The sequence below is a fragment of the Notolabrus celidotus genome, chromosome 8 (assembly GCF_009762535.1).
Source record: "Notolabrus celidotus isolate fNotCel1 chromosome 8, fNotCel1.pri, whole genome shotgun sequence".
Taxonomy (NCBI): Eukaryota; Metazoa; Chordata; class Actinopteri; order Labriformes; family Labridae; genus Notolabrus; species Notolabrus celidotus.
In genome coordinates, this window is record NC_048279.1 from 25478270 (window position 1) to 25505465 (window position 27196).

Below are 27196 nucleotides of genomic sequence, written 5' to 3' on the forward strand. Positions count from 1 at the left end.
TGTAGGGTTGCAATCGTCACAGTTTGTCCGGTCAGAACATGGATGTTGTGGATGAAAGATATTCGAGGTGACACACTCTCTTTTGATTTCCACTCCTTTCATTGTCTTTGACAGTGATCTTTACTCTTGATGGTGAATATGAAAATGAAGGCGTGTGAACATTGGTGTTTGTGGTTTCTGAAGGAAAGAATAAAATATATATAAACATGTAGTCTGTACAAATGATAACTTAATTAGAAACTCTATATGATTATAAACTATGAAATACAATGAACAAAGCTAAAATACACTCCAACTTTCTGGGGACAATCAACAAATTACCATAATGACAGCCACTACCTCTATCTCACATACACACACATAGACATAGAACACAATAAAATGCTGTCGGTCCCTAAGTGGACCCTGCATGCTCATGCTGCATGTCAGACATAGTGGCACCAATCAATTAACTATAAACTTTCTCTATACAACATAATATATGAACATAAATGATGATTATGAACTACTAATGCAAACTTGACTAAACTATAATTAAAACTACTCACAATCTTATGGACGCACTAAAAACTGTGAAAAGGGATGGGATGGGAATAGGATGAGTATGAGGGGAAAAGAGACGTCTCCTCCGATCGGCTGCATCACTGACTGAGGGGTGTGCAGGTGGGCCTCTGTGCATCCTGTTTTTTTCCCTTCAAAATAAAAGTCCTTTGCAGCTACAATTTGAAACATCCTTTACTTCCTTCAAAATAAAGGGTTGCAGATGCAATTCAGAACGACCTTTTGCACACCTACTTAACTACTAACAACCTATAATGAAGAAAATATAACATATGTAACATATAAATCTTATAAATCTTAACTCTCTAAGGCCTGAACAAGGAATATAAATTCTTTAAAAAGCCCCATTTTAAGTTCTAAAAAAATGCAAATACATAATACAAATGTTATATCTGTGTACAGTTTATTTTCCTAGCAAAGTCTGTGCGACATTTAGAGCATATATCATGTATTATACTACTTAGAGGTTAGCACAACTTATCAGGTATTGATGTCTGCTCTCACCACACCCAGGCAGTTAGCTTGTAAACTGCCTAACTGCATTCAGTATTTATACACCTCATGGTGAAAAAATGTCAACTGGAAATTATTAATGGTTGTCTTCAATATCCAGATTTAGTATTTTTGGTGTGACATTGGGGAATTATAAGCGTTAAAACCATCTTCAATTCATAGCTTTGACTGAACAGAAAGCCCCTACAGTTTGCTTATTGCCTGAAACATTTTCTCAGTTCAACAAAGACTGAATTAAAGCAACATCAGCCCACGCTTTGACAGTCATATAAATGACTTAAGAGGCTAATTAGAAGACAATAAATGAATTTCCACTGTCACTATGAGAGCCATATAGCTCTGTTTGTTGTATTTATGGTGGCACAACTTTTTGATGACACTTGCTCTTGCTGCCACCTGTCCCTATAGATCAATACAATAATGTACTGCTTGGCAAGGAGGAACACAACAACACTGCTTTCATTTTACCCCCGCACACTCCATAACAAAGTTGCCGACATAAGTCAGCAATGACAGCCTCTTCAATTACGTGACACTGTGGGAAGAAAGAGACATGATGGATCTTTGTCAAAGCTCTGGTGAGCCATAAACCAGACAGAAAGCACAGGTCACCCATCTGTCAACAATCTCAATTAACCACTGTACACATACAGGCTCACCGCTCTTTTATACATCAACAACAAGCGTCTCTATCACCCTGATGGGCCACGTTCCATTTTTACAAAGAGAAAACTATGTATTTAAGGGAACAGGACTGGTCCATCCATCAGCAGGGGGGGTGAGTCAAATTGAAATCTGACATTTAGAGCCTGGGCGCCGTTGCTCACTGGCACTGATATGAACTATAGCAAGTGACAAATTGTTTGTATCAGGCTTGTCCCTCGGTGAAGCTTCTGATAATGTTTAGGGTTGAAATAGGCACCCTTGACATTTTTCAGAAAGGTCAGGTTTTGTATTCATTAATGCTCTCTTTCTACATACAGCCAGCAGTGGAGATGAGGATTACTGTCATAATCTGGGGTGCTGCCAATTTAGGAATGCTGTCTCATTGTTTCCACTCCTCTCTATGAGAAAGACCTAGATATCAGGAAGCCTTTATTGAAAACTGATTCAGACAACGTGTCCCCTTGTAAGGCTTTAAATCGTTTGTTCCTCAGTATAAACTCATACAAGGCTAAATTGATTCCAAAATTGTCAACCTTTTGCTGCCTTCTTAAATTTCAGCAAAATGGCAGAGTATTACAATAAAAGCAAAACTCATCACTCTCTCTGCATGTGAGAGCATCTCTGACAGTTTCAGGTGGAAAAACATTTAGGATTAATTTGTTTCTGTAGCAGGGTGTCCGCTTACGGCTGAATTATAAATCTATCTGTAATTCATTTAGTGTCTGAACCAGGCAAATTAGTGTCTTGGATCTGCAGCTAATAAACAGCTTGAAGCTTTGTCGATATGTACATGGTGGTACATTATTGCTGATGGTGTGTGTGGCATTTTTGATTGGCCAGACTCCTCAGGGAACGCTGAGCTAAATTGGGCAATTTTCTTCCATTCTTTGTGTTTGTTGAAAAGAGAATACAAATAGATTTCTGGTATATTATGTTTTTTTAACTTAGAGTAGAGGATCTTTCACAGAGACCTGCCTCTAAGTGTGACTTGCAGGTTAGAGACCTCAGTGAATCAGTGTGTAGGGGAATGATTTTGAAAGTTACAGTTGTATTTGTAGAGTTACGACTGACAGCTGTCATTTCAAAGTAAGATGGTGGTTTTATTAACACACCACACTTCTACTGCTGCTGAATAAAGTACAGCATGACAAAGTTTGGGTAGTGACTGAGTCTAACAATGTAGTGGCAGGAGTCCCATTAACAATAACAGTTGCGGTTTGAATTTAACCCCTGACTTCTTGTACCTCTGCTTTTTGTATATCAGGTCTGGGAACGCAACACATGGTGTGGGACCCTTTGACATTTAGTGCTTGACATTCAGGTTTTATGTAACCTTCCTTTCCACAATAACAAAAGCAGGCCTGCTGTAATCACCAGAGCTATCACACCTACGCCTTTACTCTCTTTTGTACAGTTTTGACCACCCCCACCAAACCCCGCAGACTTACCGTTTGGTGTGGTCGGTCGGTGGATCTTGCCGTATCAGAAGACTTTTGGCCCTCTCCTCGCAGCCATGAAAGCCTCCACTAGTTGAGCAGCTCTCTGGAAATTCTCTGGATTAAACTCCTTCATCGACACTCCAACTTCAAGTAACAGGATGTTTAGAAACTGCTCCAGAATCAGCACCTCTCCTACTTCTTCCCCTGTTTTTCATGGCAGTTTCACCCATTTAGCTCATACTTGGCTAGAAGGGCCTCTTTGACCTTATCATAATCCAATGATTCATTCACCTGCCCCCCTGGTCCTCCCTTGACCCCTGGTCAGTTTGGAGCATCCCTGCCATATGGGAGTGCTTGGCTTTGTTCATGCTACATTTCTCTCTGTGCATTTCTGGTGTTGGGGCTTCCAAGCTTCTTCTGGCTCTCCAGTGTCAGTGACAAAAGAAATCCCATCACTGCCACCAAATTTAGAGTTACAACTTCAACCAAAACAGTGATTTGGGTGTCTTTGTAAGTCACTGGTTTGAGCAAAAAGTTGTAGGCTGAAGAAATGTCTCAAAAGGCAGCAGCCATTTCAAAGTGAGGTGGTGGTTTTATTAACAAGTGTTCAAATAACCAAAAAATAACACACAAAAAAAACATAAAAGAATTAAGCAAAAAAGGAAAAACCCCAGACTGTTACCAGCAACAACTTTTCCCCCCACATAATACCTGCTTTTTTATACACACCTTGGCCACGCCCTAATTGGAATAAACCATTGGGAGTAGGGGATACCACAGAGTTTAATCCTACTGAAACAAAACTCAAACACCAAAAAGTTATTATATTTTAAATGGGCAATCGAAACACATCATGACCAATTGAAATACAGAAAACAATCATAATAAACCTGTAAGATTTACCCCTGTTTGTGATGACACAATCAATAGACTAATCAAGAGTCCCATACTGGCCAGCCAGGCACAGGTGGCCTCACTTAGCCTAATCACTCTGCTGTAGGGGAAAGTGGGTCAAATGAAAAGACATGGGGTTAACATTTGCACACCCCACTTAAGGCAAGGCAAGGCAGGCAAGGCAACTTTATTTGTATAGCGCATTTCATACACGAGGACAACTCAATGTGCTTTACATTAAAACATTAAAAGCATTGGAAACATTCAGACAGGCATAAAAGAACACAGTTAAAATGACAAATATAATTAAACAGAAAAGAAAAGGAAAATTAGAAATATATTAAAAATTACATTAAAATTTTAATTTAAAGTGGGTTAAAATGAGCTAAGATAGTAAAGGACATTTTAGCGTCTAACACTTGATTCCCTGTAATGTAATAATATTTATGCGAGGATTTGCAGTTTCAATTAATCATTAAAGGTGAAACATATTTTTCAATACAAAAAAATAATGCTAATTCCTGCATGAAGCTCACATTATAGTAAGATGACATCTGTTTTATTTTTTCATTTTAAAACAGGGTTCGCTTAATTTTAATTTAAATTCATAATCAAATTTACGAATTATATTAACTGATTTTAGTCTGAAATACAAAAGACTTTCTAGAGAAAACTCAACACATGAAATGCTGCATGACACCCAAACAAAAATAATTAACTGAAATTACTAATAAGGCACTTTATCTAGTGGAGGGTACTTCATTATGTTATATCTACTAGAAAGCTATTCAGTGGGGGAATTTTATAATGTTTTATCTACTACAGGCATATAGAAGAGGAGACTTAGAGCTGCTGTTGGTAGTCACAGAGTAAACATCTGTTCAAGGAGAGGGACTTTGAATGTCAACACTATCCCTCCCAACCAGATTTCCTCTTAGCCCCCAAACACAGATCGGCGTGTGCAGTCCTGATAGTGCCTCATAATTTCATCCGACTCCAGCAGAAGTGAAAATCGGCGCTTCCTTGTCAAACACGGATGTCAGGACGGATTGCTATTGGGCAGTCACAGGCAGATATCCAATTCATTGGTCCAGAATGAAGTCATTAATTTAGTTGGGCGGGCTTTAAATGTTTTACACGAGGAAATGGTGTAGCAGTATTGTTATTGTAGCGACACAAGTGCAGATGTTGAATGTGAAAATATACAGAGGGGTGTTTCTCCTCGCGCTCGCAGTTTTTGTTCCTCGTGCTGCTGAGGCGCTGGACAATGGTCTGGCACTGACACCTACAATGGGCTGGCTGCACTGGGAGAGATTCATGTGTAATACCGACTGTGACAAGGACCCCAATAACTGTATCAGGTAAGAGATCTCTGCCAAGCGATGAAGATCCAGCTGCACAGTGTAACATGTTGGTGAACAATAACACAATGAAAATGTCTATGAAATAGGATGTTTGTCGACTCTTCATTAAAATTATTCTCAATAATGTCGGTTCAAAATGTTACACATAAGTGAATCCTCTGCTAGTCTATAAAGTGTTGTTATAAACGAGTCACGTGGGATCCTATGCTGAACAGGTTCTGATATAAATCATATAATACAACGTGGATAAAACAGAAAAGGCTTTTAAGGCTTATCTGCCTTTAAAAGCAGAGTGATTCATCAACATTGTGACTTAAACTATAACCACAGACACAAAGTATGGTCAGGTGTTATTGCGTCAAACTTTTGACTGTCTCATGTAACAACTTCAAAATAATTATAATGTGATTACTGTATCCAGGCCAGGGGCGTCGTAGTGGGGGGAAAAGTTGGACTGACTACCTAGGGCCCAAGTCGGGAGGGGGGGCCTTAATGGGCCTGAAATAAAAAGTGTTTTCTACTACACTTTTCTTTTGTTTTGTTATAACTGCAATAAGATAACTAGAGTTGTCTGAATAAATAAACAAACATTCAGAATTCCTCTCTGGAAAAAAATGTGAGACTCTTCCTGTTGACTAGATGATCAGCTCCATGAGATGCGCATCTCATGCCTAAAGTGGGGAATTGTCATATTTTCATAGCATCAAGTGTGGCTGAATCTGATTGAAAGTAAACTGTAGGTTTTTAGAGTTTTATTTTAGTTCATGAAGTTAGATTGTACCAAATAATACCTCCTTGTTGTTATTCAACAAGTCAACTTGTCTTCAAATAATGTTGTTTACAGAGGTGGACAGTCTGAAGGCCAATATTGTGCAGTTACATTTGGAGAAATTGTAAAAAAATAAATAAAAAATCATATTGATATGTAGCTTATATTTGAGTCGGTAAACCAGGATAGTTTTAAGCATATATTTGTGTTTAATTCAAATAAACCAGTATAATAGCAGCAATGTTATATTTTGTAGGGTTGGCTGTGGTGATGGGGCCCACTGAGATATCTTTTCTTCTTTCTTCTTCTTTATTTATTTAACCAGGTATGAGACTCATTGAGATTTAAAACCTCTTTTTCAAGAGTGACCTGGCCAAGACAGCAGCACAAAATAGGTTACAACACACAAGCACACAAAACAACACAAATAGAATATGGTCACAGTTTCACATGGTTACATGATTGCACAGTGCAATCACAAGATCCAATGGAGCTTGTTTCTCTGTCTTTTATGAGTGACTTGAATTCCCCCAGAGTTACAAGATGTGTCAGTTTCAAGTCCTTCTCAGGGGGCCCAGAATTCCTGGTGACGCCCCTGACTGTATCTTTATGTAAGATTGAAACACAGTCTGTAAGACAGAACCATAATGAGACTACCAGATTTTAAAAAGTGGTCTTTAGGCACTGGGGGATATGGATGTTAGTGTGTAATATATTTATTAAATTGCATCACATTGCTGTACCGATATGGACTCAATCAGAAAATGTAATTCATAGCAGGAGACAGGTTTCAACAGAGAACAAGCTACACAAATCAAGAGAAAATACATTGATTTTACATCTTCACATTACGTTCCTGATAAATCATCAAATGGATAGACCAAAACATATTAATGAAGTGCAGCCTGTTGATATTTTTTAAAACCCAATGGGATGCCTTTCCAAGTATTGTTTTGTTTGATGAAACCCCATCACTTGAGCATATTCAATTTAATAAAAAGCAAATGCAGCATGTTCTCTGGTTTTTGGGAGCTGGAGCCAGCAAACACCTGACTCTTTTATCCCCCAAAATTACTTTATCCCATACAGATATCTAAACTGAGGCTGCACAGTGAAACCAAATATTAATAAAATTGCAGTATGGCCAAAAAGGCAAAACAAATCCTGGAGTATGCAGTTTTTTGATTAAGTAAAATTAGTGACACAAACTTTTAAGTACTGTAGTGGCACAGACATACCCTGGCCTATTAATTTTGTTTACCAGATGTAAGGAAATATGTTTGGTGGACACTACATCATATCACAATTTTAAAGCGTATCCATTCAGAGCAAATTGCTTTGAAATAGCCAACAAAGCATTCAAAGCCCCAAATGCCAGTCTGTTGTTTGAAGTGTTTTTGTTGTGTAACAGTTGACAAGGATCTACAGAAAAAAACTGTCATGGGTGTGTGTGTCTGCTATGTTGCTCTTGAACATGACATTGCACACACTCATCCAACTGATACTATGAGTTCTGCCTGCCTCCGCTTGTTGCCTCTCTTTGCAGTGAGCGTTTGTTCATGCAGATGGCAGATGTGATGGTGAAGGAGGGCTGGAAGGAGGCCGGTTACGAGTACGTCTGCATCGATGACTGCTGGCCCTCCCACCAGCGCGATGCCCAGGGCCGCCTGCAGGCAGACCCCAAAAGATTCCCGGGAGGCATCAAGAAACTAGCAGACTATGTGAGTGGCAGGTGTAAGAGGAGGGCATAGGTGTATACTACTAAATGCCATAATTCCTTCATAGACTTCAAAGAGAGAGATTCAGATATATTTTGACTATTTTTGGTGTTTTACTATCTGGGTGGAAAGTTTGTACTTGCATATGACTGCTTTTATGACAGTTTTCAGCTTTTTGGCAGCATTATGAATAGAAAACAAGGTCATTGACATTAAGCCATGTCTGATTTAACACATACGTGTGCCGATGTGATTCCACTGGGTGCTGTGTTTGAGAATCAGTGGAGCATTGCGTCTACAAATCTTTGTAAAATAAAAAGTTTGGAAATCCCTTGTTAAATAACTCTTAAGGAAAAGTGATTACACAGTCACATTACATATTCATTATACTTCCATCTGAGTAGTCCTGCAATTATTTACATAATGAAGGGGAAAAGACCAGATGTGAAAACCAAGCCTCATATTTCAGACCAGTGGAAATTCAGCACCTGGAGTAGAGGGAGATTCAGTATGTGAGCATACATTGTGTTACAGTAGGTAGGAGGATGAGGAGGTTCAGCCTCTCTCACTCACTATGGAGAGAAACCGTTCATTTGAAGACCACTATGACAGGCAGCTAAAAAGATGTTCACCAGAAAAACAGGATACATTCAAGCCAACCTAGAAGTGCTATGCCCTGTAAATGAGGAGTCAAGTGTTTAAGTTGTGCAACATCGCCACCTACTGGTATTCACTGCATACAAGAGCAGACATACAGTTCAAAAGTGAATTCATGTATTCTCTATTTAAAGGTCCATTCTAAAGGACTGAAGCTGGGCATCTATGCAGACGTGGGGGAAAAAACCTGTGCTGGATACCCTGGTAGTCTTGGTTACTATGAGATTGACGCTCAGACCTTTGCTGACTGGGGTGTGGATCTGCTCAAGTTTGACGGCTGCTACATGGGCTGGAAACTGCTGGGAGAAGGTAAGCTTCGAAGGACAGGCAGGTATCATTATGAGTAACACAACAGTTAGCCTGTTAGCACGGAGGAGACTCAGCTTTTACACACTTTAGAGGAGATAAGCGCGAGTAGCAAAGCCATTTCGACACAGCTTTGAAATCGTTTTTAACTCAAAAAGCCGTGGCAGAGATCAGCCAGTGTTTTGGTTTAAACCACGACCCCGTTAACTGCTGACTTTCAGCCGGATGCATCCCTCATAAACATCTTAAGATGATCATTAAGTACTTATCTGAAGAGGATATTTTGAAATCTTAATAAAAAACTAAACTAGTATGCATTCCCAGGAACTCCCTCTGTTTCAACAACTCCGCAAACACTGACACGTTCAGCTGAAGCTCTCCAATATACAGGGTCACTTTTAAAACCGTAACACCGGGGAGAGACGCATTTGCAGTGGGTTTAGGGAAGAATGCTGTTATAAAGCTGTTAAATCAAGGGAATCACAGCTTCTTTTTTTTTAAAGTTCACACACATACAAAAAAGATAGAGCAAATAAAACAAATTAAAGAAAGAGATATCACGTGAATCAGAGATGTGTGTGTGTGTGATGTTATTGTCGACGGCGGGCGGAATAAAAACACTGCAGGTAATCTACCAATCAAGCACATTCAGCATTGCAGGCCCTGCCCCCCTGAGAAAAGTACTACCCCCCAAGCAGGGGGTTTTCAGAGGGGAGATATATGCTGAATTAAATTTAGACCCTGGTTCCTCCAGTCGAAACGCACGTAGTTCAGGGGTAAAGTTCCTGCGGTCGAAAAACGCCTTCTGATCCTGACGTGTGGATTACATGATAAGGATTGTGAATGCTGCTCCCACATAAGCTAGTCCGCTATTACTGTCATACACTTCACTTTAAGTGTTTGTTACGTAAGCCTATAATTATTAAATCTCTAGCAGAGTTTTTGTACAGTGTTTCTAAATGTTCTCCTCTTAATGTTTTGTTTCATCCAGGTTATGTGAATATGTCAAAAGCACTGAACAAAACTGGAGCAAGTATCCTGTACTCCTGTGAGTGGCCTTTGTACGAGTGGCCTTTTAGACAGGTGAGAGCATGTGCTTCTTTTATCTCACTTTAGACAAGTGCCACAAAAAGTAAACTTGTTTAACTTCTCAAACCAATCAACGATGTCTGTGCAACTGTTTTTGTCTCCATCTACTGTATCTACTATCTACTACATCTCTAATAAGAGCATTTAAACCACGTAGGTTCAAGGAGCTAGCTACAAGATGTATCCTTATAGAAAATACAATGTATTTTGTTCAGTTTTCTTGATTAAAATATTACTTTATAGATCAATACAACTCAATTCAGAGTCTATGATTAACAAAATAAGTACAGCAGCCTTACTTTGGATTATACCTAATGTATTTTTCCAGTTTCTATCCACTCAACATTAAAAACAAACATCTGAGTTATTGTTCTTAGCTATCAACAGCATGATCCCTCAGTACTCCATGTGTTATACTGCATTAAACAAACCCCTCTGTGCCTGCAGCCCAACTACACAGCCATCCGTGAGACGTGTAACCACTGGCGTAATTACGCTGATGTGTATGACTCGTGGAACTCGGTCAAGTCCATCTTAGACTGGACGTCATCTCATCAAGACATCATTGTCCCCTCAGCTGGACCTGGGGGCTGGAATGACCCTGATATGGTACTCTGCTCTAGTCTTTATTACTATTTTTGACCTCAAAACTGAGCACAGAACTGTTGGTCCTCAAGGAATAAGTTTTATTGCAGCTGTTTAAATCCTTAGTGCATTACTTGCTGTATTTTCAAAACTGTTAATTTTTAGAAATAGTTTCACTTTGTGTGAAATTAACTTGTTTTCTGTCTTGCTGAGTGGATAAATTGGAAAATAAGCACAACTATGAAAAGTCTGTGCAAATTAATATAGTGAGGCTAGTCAGTAGTTAGCTGAATCGCTTTGCACAATACCCAGACACACCTTTGCTTACTGAGTCCAGAAACAACATTAACCATTAACCTTTGTAAAGTAAAGGAATTAAATGAGGACTTATGACACAAAGACGTTTAAGAGAACTTGAAGGGAATGCTTGTTACCTTTTGACAGAGCTATGCTTGCTGTCTCCCCTCAATTTTTGCTACACTTGCAGTCATCTGGCTACAACTTCACATTAACATTTTAAAAGAAAAAGTGCAATGTTTGTATGCAAAGTATAATCTTTTCATCTAACTTTGAACAACAAAGCAGACTAGCATAAGTACTGTGCACTGCTTTCAAATTTCCCTTTGTCAAGGCTCCTCTACTCAGCTCATAAATATAAATGCTGAGTACAGCAGTGGTTTTAGTGCTGCAACCACAATCAGTTTATTCTGCCTTTCAAGTGTTTAAACAGCTCAGTATAAAGGAAGTAAGAAGTAAAAGCATCACACACTAGGATGTTGTACAACATGCTGTCAAAACACCTACATCACCCATTTATTTCCATATTAATGACATTGGTCCATTTCTGTAGCTCGTGATTGGAAACTTTGGCCTAAGTCATGACCAGCAGGAGTCTCAGATGGCATTATGGGCCATCATGGCAGCCCCTCTGTTCATGTCTAATGATCTGAGAGATATCTGTCCTTGCTCCAAGAAGCTGCTGCAGAACAGACACATCATTGCCATCAGCCAGGATCCTCTGGGCAAACAGGGATACTGCACAGTCAAGGTGGGTGACATATGAATGATTACCTCCTGAGAAGACTGCTGAAAGCATTTGTGTACATAGAAACATTCATGGTTTTGTGGTCACTCAGGCAGGGTCTTGTACACACAAAGCAATGTGTTTTGAAACAATTTTAATGAGTTATATCAAATGTAGGCAAGACTGCAGTTGTGTGAAAAGGTTTTGTCAATTACCAAAACATAAAAAAATATCCCCTTTTACAGGTGGCCAGCTTTGAAGTGTGGGAGAGGCCTCTGTTTAAGAACCAACTAGCTATTGCTGTGCTGAACAAACAAGAGATCGGAGGTCCGAGAGACTTTTCCATCAGCGTGGCCCCTGGCTGGAAATTCTGCAGCCCCCTGTGTAATGTCACGCAGATTCTGCCCCAGTACAAGGAGATAGGTGTTCAGACTCCAAAAAGCAACTTGGCTGTATCCGTCAATCCTTCGGGAACTGCTCTACTGACTGTCACTCAAATCAGCAAAGACTTCAACCAGCTGCCCTGGCAGAACATGCCAGTCAAGCGAATGGGTTTATAGTCGGACGATGGTTACGCACGTCACTGTCCTGCACTATTCATTCTTTTAAATGGAAAAGGTAACAAGTATTTCCTTTACATACAGTTTGAATGATCTGGGATACACTGGAGGTAAATACTCATGTTGAATAAGTCACTGGAAGATGTTTTTGCACTACAGGCTGGAATGACAAAGGTTCTAATTATTTTCAAAGCCAAACTTTGGGTCCTGCACAGTCAACAGTTTTAGTGAAAGAAGGACCAAACTCAAAGTATATTTTGAAACATTTATTGAAAACTGTGACAACCTCCAGAAGACTGAGCCACAGTTTAAAACTGGATGACCTGGCCCTGTAAGAGACAGATAAAAAAGCAGGTTAAAATTATGTTGATACAAGTTTCACTTTAGAGCTGGCTTGAAATAAGAAATGCATGATCCATGATGTTTATGAATTTGTTTATCATTCAAATAAAGACAGATTTTAAAGATTATTTTCCTTTGCATTTTTTAACTTGGCCCCACTTCAAATGCAACATCAGACAGTCCTTTAGTAACATTAGCATCACACTGTCATTTACTATAAAAAAGGTACAATGCACTACAGGTTGGATGAAGAGGAAGTCGTTTAAATCAAGTTAGATAAGTGCTACGATGCTAGAAACATACCATTTACATATCCTAATGACAAACGACACTAAGAGCTAGTTTTTCTGAAGTAACATTTCATCGAAAACAAAAGTGACCCTTTTTCCTCTTCAGATATATGCGGTACTTTGGGGTTGAACTAATGGCTTAGCAGTGGTCTTGATTTGTTCGTTGATGTATTACAAAAAAGAAGTCATGAAGACATGAATTTAATTAGAATCATTTCCATGACGAGAACAGTAGAGATGTTTGCATAATATTCTACTTGTTTTATTTTTACTGCTGATAACAGAAGTGTACTGTTGCTCCTGTGTAAAATTTATTGTTGTCCTTATGTCTGTATTTGTTTGATTTTTTTTGTTTTTTTAAATACAAGCTGCTCCAAGCAAATTGACCCCTTTTAACTTTATACACCGAGTGAAAACTAAAACTATGGGTGCTGATAAGTTTTGTTTTCACTCAAAAGATTACAATCTTAAGTTATCTTCAAGCCACAATGATGAACAATTTAACAGAGCTAGAAAGGTTTGAGGAAAGACTTCATGTAAATATGCTATTGATTTAAAAGTATACATTATGTATATTGGATTTAACTACTAGAAAAATGTATTAATTTTTATTTCTCAATACACAGAGGGTTGACAGACAGCTATATACTAAATAAATAACTGAATGGGGGAATAATTAGGGCAAATTTACTGAAGACTACATTTATTTTTTCTTAATTTACATTTATTTGCATTTCTTTGTCTCTTAATGAGCTGTAAGGAGTGTTCACAACTGTATTTACACCAAGTTTCTCTACTACAATGGCCCGACTTTAATCATGCATTAATCAATGCATTTTAACCCACACCAAAAGAGGCCAGCTGATCTGAGAGAGTCTGTGCTATTGAGCGCTGATAAACAAAACATGTGAAGTGCAATATATTAGACTGAAAAATCCATAGGTTTGAATCATCTTCGTCTTGAAATTTAACCATAAGGGTGCCTTCATTTGAGTTTTAGGATGTACAAACCTCTCTATTTAGACTTCTATTCCTCATCCCTGGTTACCCTTTAACACTGCCCATTTATTTAAGCTATATCATTTGTAATTGTTGGCCCTCAGGTAAATTCCAGTACAGATGCCATTCACAATGAAAAACAAAAAAAGGTGGATACATATTGGTATCAACATTAGCAAGAATGAGTTTGAAATAATCAAATCAATGTTTTGTCTATATGGTTTGTGACCACTTTCAAAGTTTAAAGATGTTCTGGTGAACAGCCTGGTGTCTTCAAACAGATAAATTACTTGAAAGTTACAGGTGATTTGCAACAATAGGTAGAGTGAGTGGTATAATGTTTCACTGCATTGACTGAGGTAAGAACCTATTGGGACACTTGTCAAATCATTTACACTCAATCCAGTGAACTCTGAAATGCACACAGGAGAGAGGAGAAACAGAACAGCAATAACGCTTACCTTTCTCTTCTTGTCACCACCCAACTCGAAGTGCTTGCACCTCTTGATGGCCAGCATTCTCTTGGACCTGCAGTTTTGCTCTACGCACTCCAGCCTCAACACAATCTTCTTTGTTGTCTTAGCCTATAAACAGAATGCAAGTCCACTTACACAACAGTATTAACTCAAAGCTTGATCATTTAGGCAACTGGACGTGGTGGAATTCTTGAAGTTCTATGCCATACAGATCAAGCTTTCAATTGCCATGACCTGGGTGACTGAACCTTCACAGACACCAATATTGACATACTTGGTTTAATGAATCAAACAGCAGAAAGCTGGTCATACCTTCTTTCTGAAGATGGGCTTTGTCTGACCACCATACCCGGACTGCTTTCTGTCGTATCTCCTCTTACCTGCAATATAAATATATGATTAAGTTACATCTCATTTAGCACACAAGGGTATAACTACTTTATCCATAAAAGACTGTGTACCCTGGGCATAGAGGGAATCCTTTCCCTTCTTGTACTGGGTAACTTTGTGGGGTTGGTGCTTCTTGCACTTCTTGCAGTAAGTCCTGCGGGTCTTCGGGACGTTCACCTTAAAAATAAAGGAAATTGCACAGTGAACAAAAACTCAAACTCTTAGACATACCATGTACAATCAACCTGACAAGTCTATGAATAACCCAGCTGATGGCCTAGGATAGAGACTACATGTCCAGCCACCATCTACAAGTTTCATTGCTGCGAGTGAAAATTGACCCTGCCACTAACATGCAGGACATTGTTTTGATGTGGATTCGAGTCAAGGAGCTGAGCTCCTGTTTGTAAAGTAGTTAAGGTGCAGAAACACCAAGTGGGGGTAGTACAATTTTGCATTCACATTTTTAAATGTCCTAATTTTTATTCTAGTTTAGTTTCCATCTTTTAAATACACATTTGTTCTTATTTACATGTTTTTCTATATTGTTAAAATGTTCTTGTGTGGAAAACTGTACAGTTAAGTTGTTCTGCATGGAAGTTATGTGAGGCCAGCATAATTTTGAATAGTTCCACAAAGTTTTTCAGGTGAGGGAAAATTCGTAATAGTGATCTCACTGTTGAAGCATGGGGATATGGCAACATCTGATGGAAAGTTTACAATCCCAAATGATATTACAATCAATATTTCTGAATACCCACCAATAGAGGATATATAGGTGGGATGTGCGAGTTCGAATTATTCTGATCCAAATCTTATATTACTGCTACCAGTGATCGTTACCTTGATAAAAACGAGTTACCCCTGGTTGACTTCTTAATAAATAAATGCATATAACATTGAGCCAAAGAGCCAGTCTTTTAAACGGCTCTTTGAAGATCCTCAAGATCCGGTTCCCTTCAAAAAGAGCCATAAATCCCATCTCTACTACAAATCCAACCAACTTGACAACACTGAATAACTCAGCTGATGGCTTGTTAGATAGTACATGACTAGCCACGATCAACGCGTGTCACTGCTGCAAGTGAAAACTGATCTTCACCCTTCCACTGACATGCAGGACTATGTGACATACATATATATAATGCCACAGTCAGTTTAATTAAATTGTATTTGTCCCATCACACAATCTTAATTCGTAACTTGTCCAATGCTGACTGGACGCTGGGAATAATCGTTTTCGCTGTGCCGCGACGACAACATGGGAAGTGTTGAAGCACAGCTACACAGCTACCATGTTAGCATTGTAACTCAAAATGTTACTTCGATGTGATAAGAGGCTTAAATACAGGATTGTGTGACATATTAGAAAATAAAATATTCTGCAGTGAAACATTAAGGTCACGAAGATTTCAGTGTCACAACTCCTCATTAAAAAAAGAGGCCGGCTGGAGTGGCTAGCAATAGCATTTCAGTGCTAACACATCAGGTTTAACTTGAGGACAATCTAAAAGCCCAAAACAAACACAACATTTCTAATACTGACACCAATGCATGCATCAAACACTTATTGACTAATGTGATGTAAAAAGATACAAAAATGACTCTTTAATTGGTCAGATTAAGTTAGATTCTGTAAAGTGGTTTCCTGGAATCATTTCATACCATGGCTGCGTCCCGATGCAGGCAAATAGAGAGAGATCGAGGGCGGAAGCACTCCTTAATGTAGGCCTGAGCTGCGCTGAGAACGGATAGTCTGCCCCCTAGCGGTGGTACGCCCTGGGAGGACACGAAAAGCAATCAAACAAAACTCGAAAGAGTTCCAATTAGGAGTAAAATCAGGGTTAGAAATAAAGTGTTTCAAAAAAATAAAATCTGTTTCCACACTATATATGTCCGCATAAGTCATCAGCATGGAGTTTGTGTACTTCATGTCCCTGGGAGAAATTTGCAATGTGTTGGAGAAAAAACACACTTAAATAAAAGTTGAACTACACAACACAGACATAGTCCTGTGTTAATGTTTAGCCTGCTTTTACTTATCATCAAAACTGTCCAGAGAGCTGATATGAAAATAAGCAGGAAGAAAAAGGGGAAGTAAGCAGAGCTGATTCCTCTCTGTGGGTGTGTTTGAGTTTCTTGCATCACAAACTAACACACATTAAATGAGAGGCAAGCAACTGAGGCAAAGGTTCATGTCACTGCTTCAAGCCTGAGCATCTGTAGTCGAGTGCCTGATGCTTGATTTTCTCTTATGTCTGGGTGAGTAACAAAGATTTCCAATTTAAGCTGTTAAGTCGTTGAGTACTTTCATGTATTTTATATGTTTTCCTTTAAAGCCGCTAATTAATGTCATGCATATGGACAAACAGATGGTATGTCATGTAAATGATTAAAACAAGTGCCGTCTGAAACCTAATGTTCATTTTCTTATGCAAAATGCTAAAAGTGGTGACTACTTGCAAAATGCTGATTTCGTGTTTAAATGTCATGGACATGTTCTAAAATGCAGTTGCTTCTGGATGTCTGGTGTATACTGCTGTACTTTCAACATGATGCTTTGTAAATATAGTCAATTTACCACATCTAGCAGCACTCAAGTGGTTCCGACATATGGTTAGATTATCATCAATTTAGGGTCAAGTCTCATGTGGTTACCTTGATAATCTATGTATGAAAATGCAAGAGCTCTTTTACAGGAAAATGTATTCAGCACCCTTTTAACATACATAAACGGAAATGTGTAAGTTTAAAAAAAACTGACCTCTACAGGACACTACAGGGTAACATTTAAATGTTATTTCAAGATTTGTGGGAAAGCTATTTAAGTGGTTAGCTTAACTGACAGGTCTTGAACTTGTCACTAACTTTGTCTCTCTCGATCTCTGTCTTTTACACCTTCATGCACACACACATACAAACACATGTTCTTGCACTTGTCACTTATCAGTCAGGAAACATCAGGAAAGGCAGCATCATGGCAGGTTCCTGTTAAAACAACATTGCATGGTTGTGTTTGCTGTGTCATACCAAAGGGCCATCGCGCAATACAACTGAATAATGCATTATATATAAGGCATGTTGAATTGCTTTGGAAGTACATAATTGTAAACAAGGGGGTCGTCTTTAAATATCTGTTACTTTCTTATTTGAGAGAGAATAAAGTTGGAAATAAAGAAAATATTTTTCAAAATCTTGTGATTAGAGATCTCTAGGACTTAAAAGTTGTTTTTTTTCAGTAGTAAGTAAAGTTTTACAAATGTTGTGCACCTAATTTAAAAAAATATGATTTCAAATGGGTAGATACAGTATTTGTTTCACACGCTGTGATCAGACAAGATACTGGGAGGACAGTGAGATAAAAAGAAACCACTTCTCTGCAAAGTGTTAAAATGTCACGTTGTGCAGTTTAAAAGAGAGAGAAAAAAAAGAGACTGCTGCATATGTAGTTTTCAGCATGTAAGTCATAAAGTAATACATCACAAATATGTAACATACACTTTAAAGATCAAATGTCAGATATCAACATTTAAATAAAAGACAATGTCAGGTTTAGGAGCTGCAGGACAGAGCTCTTTCTGCCTTCATGTTGCAGTACAACACTGATGCAACTTCCTTATGAGTTTGTCTGCGTCAGCCAACCATGAGTCAACTCCCTTAAAAAAGACAAGAAAATATCTATATATTGTATACAGGGAAATATGGGCGTACAGTTTTGGCCAGGTAGCTCCAATCGATACGGAGGAACAGAGAAGAGGTGCATCTGTGTTTCGATTGTCTTCCTCAAATAAAGTTAATGATGTAAGGTTGTGACGGATGAGGGATGAACAAACAATGTTATGTGGAATAGGGAACAATACTTTCTGCTCAGACTAGCACAAACACAAACTTATAGGTACTGTCAGACTGAGGTGAAGAAATGTTACACTCCTGGTTAACAGCAGGCAGTCACAGAAGCTTCTGGTCATGTCACAGTTACAGTTCAGATGATAGAAGGAAGTGCTCTCAGGCTGAAAATAGGCTGAGCTCAAGTGCAAACACAGTTTGACAGAAACTAAGAGACAATGAGCACTCAGCTGTAAAGCATGAAGGGTGAGTTTGAGTAACTTATAGTCTTGTTTTTCACTCAACAAAGACATACTGTGGCTTTTCACCTATGTTGTTGAACTTGTATTTTGCTGTACTTTATAATGACAGCATTTTTCGGCATTAAAAGCTGTGTTCTACAGGTTAAAAATACATTGTGCATTTCACTAAAAGTGTGAGTTTCATGTGGTTTAAGTTCTTAATCTATCTGTAGCTTAACCTGGTCTTAATTTGCCTGTAAGAAAGTCTAAACACTGGATGGTAACTTGATGTAACTATTGACATTAAAGTTAATTCAGTTTAACTTTTAATTTCATTAGCATATATGGGAATACATATATTCTACTTCCTACTTATTAATCTATTTGTTGTGTTTTTTATTCAGCTCAGATGTTTTTTCCAAAAACATACTAACAGTGTCTATCCTCGTCTATGAAAAAACATCAGTGCAACTTTACCCCACTACCCTCTCATCTAGTTTTGGTCACTTTGGCTTGTCTTTGAGGTGCAAGTTTCAATTTAGCACAGGTGGTCAGCAAATGTTAAAATGAAACACAATAATAGTCATAAACAAAAGAGAGACAGAGTAAGCCTCTTTGTCTGCTTATCTTATAATGCAGGTACAATGCTTTGTGTGTGAGTACATGTGTGTGGGTGACATGAGGGTAAAGTCAGACATTAACTGGTTGTTTTAGTTTTACCAAATAAATGTAGACTATAAGGGAAGTATATCATGTTTAGGTATGAGTATAAGTTCATAAGGAAGCTGGTTTTAGGTGAATTAATGTATGTAGCCAAAGTTATTCGATACTGGGTCATTGGGTCATGTATTAGATATTTGATGAAAAAAAACACACTTTTTAACATGTTATATAGACATATAAATGTGCCAAGCACTGTTAATTTGTTTTCAAGTTTTAAAAAGTAATCATATGTGTATGTTTGAGCCTGCAAACTGAGCTTGCATACCAGCCAGTCAAACATATAGGTAACATGAAAAACTTTGGGATACAACAGCATCTCACATCAAAACAATCCCAGAAAAGGATATCAAGTGGAAGAAAACCTCAACTAAATGGTATTAGGAGTACACACAGGGATTTAGTGGATGGACTCATCCAATATCTCCTTTCACATCTTCCTATCACAAATGTATGTGTGGCACAGAGGTGATGTGATGATCAGGTGGGGGATTTTAGAAACAGAGGATGTTGCTGGCAGTAAAAGCAGGCTTATGCAAACTACAGCTAATCACAAACTGATATGTGCAGGCTCTCATGTCTCCTCATATCTGTCCATATCTTTACTATAGCTGTCATAGTGGTGTTGCTCTGAATCTATAGGGAGTGGGTGAAATAAGCTTACATTTAGTTTACACTTTATAAATGGATTGCAGCAGTGAACAAGTAGGTGTGAAGTGCAACATGAAGCTAAAGGTCCAGCTAAGCAGATTGATAATGGGTGAGTCAGTCACAGCTCTCAGTGGAGTGATCAGCGCCTGAGCCGAAGTGTGAATGTAGTGTATTTCTGCTGCAAAGGAAAAGCAAAGTGTTGTGCTCCTACAAGGCTTTAAAAAGTAACTGTCATTGTCTTTATCTCTTGTTTCCCGCAGACCAATCCTGACTGAATCATGTCAGAAAGTATAATGGAAGAAATCTTCATTAAACGCTCTCAGCAGAAGAAGAAGACCTCACCTTTGAATTACAAGGAGAGATGGTTTGTTCTCACTCCGGAAAAAATAGCCTACTATGATTTTGATTCTGAAAAAGCGGTACGTATGGCTGTACACCAATAAATGACAAAACATCACATTTGTGCCAGAGTTTTTTTCTTTGCTTCGGATAACTTCACAGCTACATCTGTCGGTAATTCCCTCAGTTACTTGACTGTTTCCTCATCTGTTAAGCAGAAGCGAAAAGGTCTGAGAGGATCAGTTGACCTTGAAAAGATCAAGTGTGTCGAGACTGTTCAGCCAGAGCCCAACGCCCCGCAAGAGCGCATGTATGCATTCCAGGTAGACTTTCTTTTATCAATACACTGCATAAAACCACCCAACGACATGAGCAAAGGTTACAGACAAAGCTCTGACAGTTTTAGATTCTAGGTCTTCTAAGTCTTCTCTTTCACTCTTATATCAACGCTGGTATTATGATGGAGGAAAACTGGCCTGATTCTATGTGTTGAATTTCACATCAGCGATTAGAGATGATTAACAGGAGGCTTCAATACAAAGCCAAGATTTTTCTTCTTGGCAGACAAAAGATCTCAAATCCTCAAACATTTGAAAATGTGAAAGTTCGGTGTAAAGAAGTGAAACCATCTCTAACCCTTAAGTGAACTAGGGGCTTTCAGTGACTGTGCAGCTGCTGCCTTTACACTCAAGTAAACTCATACAACAACGAAGCACGAAAAAGGTGTTTGCCTGGCACTTGCCATGGATTAAAAAGTCCTCAAGATTTAAAAGTTTCTTTCCTGGTCTACATTTAAAATGATGAGATTCTAGCATTTGGAAAGCTTTACTTCAGTTTTGTCCTACTCAGTAGCTCTGTTTAATCTGGTGAAGGTAGAAACTTGGGAAGTAGAAAACTGACACAAACGGCTTATTGTTTTTTCTCTTTTCACTTTGACCATAGATCGTCTACGATGAGGGGCCGCTGTACATCTTTGCAAAGAATGAGGATATTCGAGCTCAATGGATAAAGAAGCTGAAAGAAAGTTAGTATACATGCACATGAATGTATCCATGTTCCTGTTTGTGTGTCCTGTCAGTCTCAGATCTCATATTGAATCTAAAGTATTTGACCATATCTTAACACCAACCCGAAAGAGCCGGTGTCCATGCAAATGCCAGGGTTGATTCAATGTAAATGTCCTGCGTATTTGTTTGTGTGTGTGCGTCTTTGCTTGTGCAAAGTGGTGCGCTTCAACAAGGACCTCATGCAGAAGTATCATCCTTGTTCCTGGATGGATGGGGTGTGGCTGTGCTGCCATCAGGAAGTTAAGCAAGCCATGGGCTGCAAGGTGCTGGATAACAAAAACGGTGAGGGTCATTTTGGTGTGAAACTGACAATCTAGCTTTACTAATGACTCTTATTCACTTTATATTCATCAGTTAGATTATATCATCAACAGGCTTTACATCGAAACAATCTCGGCGAAGAGGATCCAGGAAACCTCTTCCTCCTACCCCAACAGAGGTACATGCATGTTTCTTTAAACAAGCTTTACTGATTAAATTTTTCAAATAATCCATCCTACAATCGTGTATGTTGTTGCAGGAGAAGCCCAGTCGGCCCTTACCTCCGCAGCCTCCAGAACCAACAGGCCCCTCTGTGGGTATGACTGTTATAGCCGAGTACAGCTACACAACAAAGTCACCTCAGGACCTGGAGCTGACAAAGGACGAAGAGTACACTATCCTTGAAATGTCTGATGCCAACTGGTGGAGAGCAAAAGACAAATATGGGTACAAAAAAATTAAGTAATGTCTTGTCTCCAGGTGCACATTCTTGTTCATATGATGCTAAAAGTGTTTGTAAGTAGCCAAGACTGACTGACTTTGACCATGTCAATGAAGTAAGACTAGATAAATAACTAAACAAGGGAAGCAATAAAAATTAGGAATGTAAACGATAAATCAGCTGCCATATTCAGCACAAAGCATACTTGTCCCGAGAGATTGGGATGATATTTAGACTTAAATTTTCCTACCTGTATCTACTTTTCAACAGCTATAATATCTACTCAGTGTCAAAAATAGGGAACATTTCTGTGTAAATAACTTGATCAAACTCAGCTTCACACAATCTTTTCTTTTCTTGTCTCTGTACATATTCAAAAAAGATAAAAACCTGTTAGCATATGTTTAATGTTTGTTTTTGTTGTTTTTTTTGCAGGAATGAAGGGTATATACCAAGTAATTATGTCGTGGAAGCACAAAGTGGACTAGAAAGATTTGAGTGAGTATGCAAGCTTTTAAACTGCTGCCAAACGCGATAAGAATAGTTTGCAAATTTAGTAAAAGTTCTTGTTTTTGTATAAATGTGACTTGGTTGTCAAAGCAAGGACAACAGGATGTTCATCTTTATCTTCACAGCTGGTATTGCAAGAATATGAACCGTAGCCAAGCAGAAAAGCTGTTAAGAACTGAGGTAAACTCCATGACTTATGCACACAATATTGTATAGAAGGACAACTTTGACATATTTCTGCTGCTAGAAATACACCAAACTGTTTATAACAAAGCTCAATCAAATGTATGCTTGTGTGTTTCCCCCCTAGAACAAAGATGGAGGCTTCTTGGTACGGGACTCAAGCAAGGCCGGGAAATACACAGTATCTTTGTTCAGTAAGGGTGGAGGGTGAGTAAGCTTTGTGGTGTTAAACCCAGCTTTGTGGTGCACCATTTACAGTATATCCTCTATCCACAGACTCCAGTCATGTGTGAACATATGAAAAGCAGAACTGTTTGTAATGAAAGCGGAAACAGTGGGCCACAGAGGGAGAAAGATGTAAATTAATCATGCAAAACATGGACTAATCTGCCTGCAGAAGTTTTTCATCAGAGGGCTCGGAGACTGAACTGCATTGTGGATAACCCTGAGCGGATATTCCCTGATGGCTTCCTTTGTTGATTAACCACTTAATCTATTCTAAGTCACTTTTCATACTCTCCACAGAGAAACTGGGGGAAGCTGCAGACATTACAACATCTGCACCACCTCACAGGGCCAGGTTTACCTAGCAGAGAAGCATAACTTCAGCGGCATCCCAGAGCTCATCAACTACCACCAGCACAATGCAGCAGGTTAATACAGCAGCCGTTAATAAATAGAAGACTCTTCAAGTGAATTCATTAGATTCTAATTCTCTAAGATGCAATAAAATTACAGTTGATTGGAGCTGTGATAGCAGTAAATTCTGCTCTGTGTGATTCAGCAACAGCGAGGTACATGACGCGTGTTAGCATCAAAGGTTTTTCTTATGTCCCTCTCTAGGTATGGTGAGCAGGCTGAAATACATTGTAACCAACCGGGCACGGCCTCCATCAACAGCAGGGCTTGGCTATGGTAAGAGTAACTGAGTATAACTTCATCAGAGCTAAAATACACCTGCTTTATTCTCCTTTTAATCAAAACGTTTGATGATGAGCCTCTGATGGCTGATAAGAAGTTTCTCTGAGTGCAACTTAAAAGACACCTATTCCCGGACTTTGTATTTAAACTGCATGCATCATTAGCACAATGTTTATTGTCAGCAGTCATTTGAATATTGTGAAATAAACACCTGTTTGCATTGTGGCATGAGCCAATTGGTTTTGGTTACATTACATTGATTGCTTATTGAGAATCCCATGCCATGGACCATTGATATGCAGCTGGAGCTAGCAAAAAGTTAGCTTAGCTGAGCAAAAAGACTGGAGGCGTGCAAAAAACAGATAGTGTGGCTCCATTAAGGGTTCAGATATAACACGGACACCAACAAACACGTCGTATCTTCTATTTAATTAGTAAGGAAACCAACTTAACATGTGCAAATGCCTCATGACTGTACAGGAAGTTATGCACTGCACTACTCCACCAGCAAATGTCACCTTGTCTGATTAACAAGATGGTCTAGCTTTTCGAAAAACTGTTTTCATTTTGTATGGTTACTTTTTCTTTAGACAAGGTATGTAAAATTGCTAATGTAAGAGCTGTAGAGGTGGTGGTAGTTAGATTACAATTGATACAGTCTGATTAGCTGTCTCCAGTTGTTTTTGCAAAGCTTAAACAGCAGCTTCCCAAAGCATCATATAGATTAAAGTAGCAAGTCTTCCCATCAACATGTTGACAAGAAACCTAAATGTTAAGCAGTTTTTTTAATTAGAGATTGCATGTAAGAAGTGCTTGTCTATTTTTGTTTCTTTCACCAGGTATTTGGGAGATCGACCCACGTTACCTCACCTTCATCAAGGAGCTGGGCACCGGTCAGTTTGGCGTGGTAAAGTATGGAAAGTGGCAGGGCCAGCACGACGTCGCCATAAAGATGATCAAAGAAGGATCCATGTCGGAAGATGATTTCATAGAAGAAGCCAAAATCATGATGTGAGCAAAACTAAATAAGTCTGTGTGTCCAAACTATTCCATTTTAGCTACAACTTAAAATTATAGTAGTTAAAATTTTGATATGGATATTATGTGTGCGGTCAAAAGGGTTAATGAGTTACACAATAATTTCTGTAACTCCTCTGAAAAAAACCCAACTCATAATACTTATAATAGCTTTCTTCTCCTTTTGTTATATTAGGAAGCTTCGTCACGAGAACCTGGTCCAGCTATACGGCGTGTGCACCAAACAAAGACCCATTTATATAGTGACTGAATTCCTCTCCAATGGCTGCTTGTTGACGTACCTCAGGGAGGGCCTGAAGCAGCATCCGACAGCCGTCCAGCTCCTGGAGATGTGTAAAGACATCTCTGAGGGCATGGCCTACCTCGAGTCCCAGCAGTACATCCACAGAGACCTGGTGGGAGACTTTTAGATAGATATATTATAGTATACACAACTGTGCAACAAATCTCCCTGTACATCTCTAGATCACTATGAAATCAATGTTGTGATGTACCTGGATTATGCATTTGAAGGTATTGGTTGGTGTTAAATCATTACACTTACATTAGGGGTATTGTTTTTTTTCCTTTAGGCTGCAAGGAACTGTTTGGTAGACGGCAATGGCACCATCAAAGTGACTGACTTTGGACTATCAAGGTAAGATAATTTATGCATTTATTAGCAACATCCCAAGGCGCATCATTTCTAATAAGTATGATACTGATATCCCTTTTGCTCTTTCTCAATGTTATGGTGGTAATTAACTCGGTGCGTTTCGCTTGACAAATTTCATAGGTACGTTTTTTGGAACATGACTTGGGTATTTCCTTTTTTAAATCTTTTTTATTTAACGCAACTAGATTCTAGTGGAAAAATATTGTATTTATTTCCAACTCTGCCCTCTTCAGTTTACAGTTTAAGTTGCCTCCTACAGACAAAGATGGCCTGAATGTCAGATTTGATATAAAAGTAATGAAGTTGTTAGAAATAGTTCCACTTCAATCAACTCAATCGGAGTATAAATGATCCAATTACATGACATGTGGTAGTATTACACTCACATTGGGCATTTGTTCTTCACATGAATATGATACTACAAGTGCAATACTTTTTTGTGATTCATATAACTTTGTATGATTCAACAGCTTTTTCATATTGTAGCATTATTTTGTTCAAATTTAGTTAAGTATTTAAATACTTCATTTTTCCACATTCTCAGGTATGTCTTAGATGATGAGTACACAAGCTCAGCAGGTTCAAAGTTTCCTGTACGATGGTCTCCTCCAGAAGTCCTTCTCTACTGCAAGTTCAGCAGCAAGTCAGACATATGGGCATATGGTGGGTAAACCAGATTTATGTTTTCACAGACTTCATGTACTTTATCAAATTATCACGAGAGTTGATCTACTTCTGTAAATACACAGGGGTCCTTATGTGGGAGGTGTACACTTTGGGACGGCTTCCGTATGAACGCCTCAACAACACGGAAATAGTGGATCAGGTGTCCCGAGGCCTGCGCCTCTACCGCCCTCAGCTGGCCAATGAAAAGGTCTACAGCATTATGACAAGATGTTGGCTTGAAGTAAGTACATTGTTTGTTTGTGTGTGTGTGTGTGTGTGTGTGTGTGTGTGTGTGTGTGTGTGTGTGTGTGTGTGTGTACGTGCGTGCGTGCGTGTGTGTTAGAGGTGGATGAAAGAAGATATAACATCAAATTTACAGCTTCTCTTTATCATGTTTTTTAGAAAGCTGATGAGAGACCCACCTTTGAGGAGCTGGTTGTTATTGTTCAGGATTTGCTGTATGAGCTGCAATAGATCTCAAAATAATCCACGGACATGCACAGTTCACCCTGATCAGATTAAACAGGGGATTGCAGAGCCACTTTGGGTGGGGTTCTTTGTTATGTGGCTATGTGTAATGTAAAAGTCACTGATAATAATAACTCTCCTTTAACATTGGTTTGGTTACAGTCCAATAGAATAGCATATTAAAATGTGTATATTTTATTAATGGTTGTTGGATTTAAATAAATTGTATATGTCTTGATTGTGTTGTGTTATAATTGTAAAATGTAGAGTAAATGAGCTGTGTGAGAAAATATCTGTTTCACAAATAAAATCCAAGTGTGTCAAGCGTTGAAGAGACTGATGTGAAATAAAAGGGCTTGTTTATTAATCTTTTTAAACCTTTTTTCTACCTCCTAATCAAATGTGAACTTTTTTGTGTGTCAATAGTTTTCATTGGTCAGGATCCATTTCATTTGCTTGATTAGGCCTGAATTTCATTAGAGCTGGTCATGTATGGCAAACCATTTTAACATGTAATAGCTGCACACTTGATGAAGTCGGCTCTTTGAATGTCAGATGATCCATTT

General features: G+C 38.7%; 3 protein-coding genes and 1 long non-coding RNA gene across 7 annotated transcripts in view; 2 read left to right on the forward strand and 2 right to left on the reverse strand.

Moving 5' to 3' along the window:
* Positions 1–3845, reverse strand: part of LOC117816771 — a 178524-nt gene extending 174679 nt beyond the window's left edge. For both annotated transcript variants that reach the window (XR_004632011.1, XR_004632010.1), the window contains exon 1: positions 3189–3845. This is a non-coding gene — a long non-coding RNA (uncharacterized LOC117816771). The remainder of the gene's footprint in view (positions 1–3188) is intronic.
* Positions 3846–4984: 1139 nt separating this feature from the next.
* Positions 4985–12615, forward strand: gla (galactosidase, alpha). 2 transcript variants are annotated; one of them, XM_034689697.1, is made up of 7 exons: positions 4985–5434; positions 7753–7927; positions 8716–8890; positions 9879–9970; positions 10424–10585; positions 11538–11609; positions 11831–12615. In XM_034689697.1, the coding sequence occupies exons 1-7, from the start codon at positions 5202–5204 to the stop codon at positions 12143–12145; spliced, it is 1224 nt and encodes a 407-aa protein (XP_034545588.1). In that variant the 5' UTR covers positions 4985–5201; the 3' UTR covers positions 12146–12615. The 2 variants fall into 2 exon arrangements, with proteins under 2 accessions (XP_034545588.1, XP_034545587.1); XM_034689696.1 differs by having other exon boundaries at positions 4988–5434; positions 11412–11609.
* rpl36a (ribosomal protein L36A) lies at positions 12397–24694 on the reverse strand. Of its 2 annotated transcripts, none has more exons than XM_034689699.1 (6): positions 24674–24694; positions 16308–16421; positions 14714–14819; positions 14565–14632; positions 14238–14360; positions 12397–12474 (listed from the first exon to the last, which is right to left on the reverse strand). In XM_034689699.1, the coding sequence occupies exons 1-6, from the start codon at positions 24677–24679 to the stop codon at positions 12454–12456; spliced, it is 438 nt and encodes a 145-aa protein (XP_034545590.1). In that variant the 5' UTR covers positions 24680–24694; the 3' UTR covers positions 12397–12453. The 2 variants fall into 2 exon arrangements, with proteins under 2 accessions (XP_034545590.1, XP_034545589.1); XM_034689698.1 differs by lacking the exon at positions 24674–24694 and adding an exon at positions 16530–16559.
* btk (Bruton agammaglobulinemia tyrosine kinase) lies at positions 16723–26997 on the forward strand. Its single transcript, XM_034689695.1, has 18 exons — positions 16723–16904; positions 20341–20499; positions 20638–20742; positions 21362–21443; positions 21643–21768; positions 21861–21925; positions 22007–22194; positions 22625–22687; positions 22825–22879; positions 23010–23089; positions 23408–23535; positions 23726–23797; positions 24643–24814; positions 25017–25236; positions 25414–25478; positions 26041–26159; positions 26246–26403; positions 26565–26997. The coding sequence occupies exons 2-18, from the start codon at positions 20359–20361 to the stop codon at positions 26634–26636; spliced, it is 1911 nt and encodes a 636-aa protein (XP_034545586.1). The 5' UTR covers positions 16723–16904; positions 20341–20358; the 3' UTR covers positions 26637–26997.
* The last annotated feature ends 199 nt before the right edge of the window (positions 26998–27196 follow it).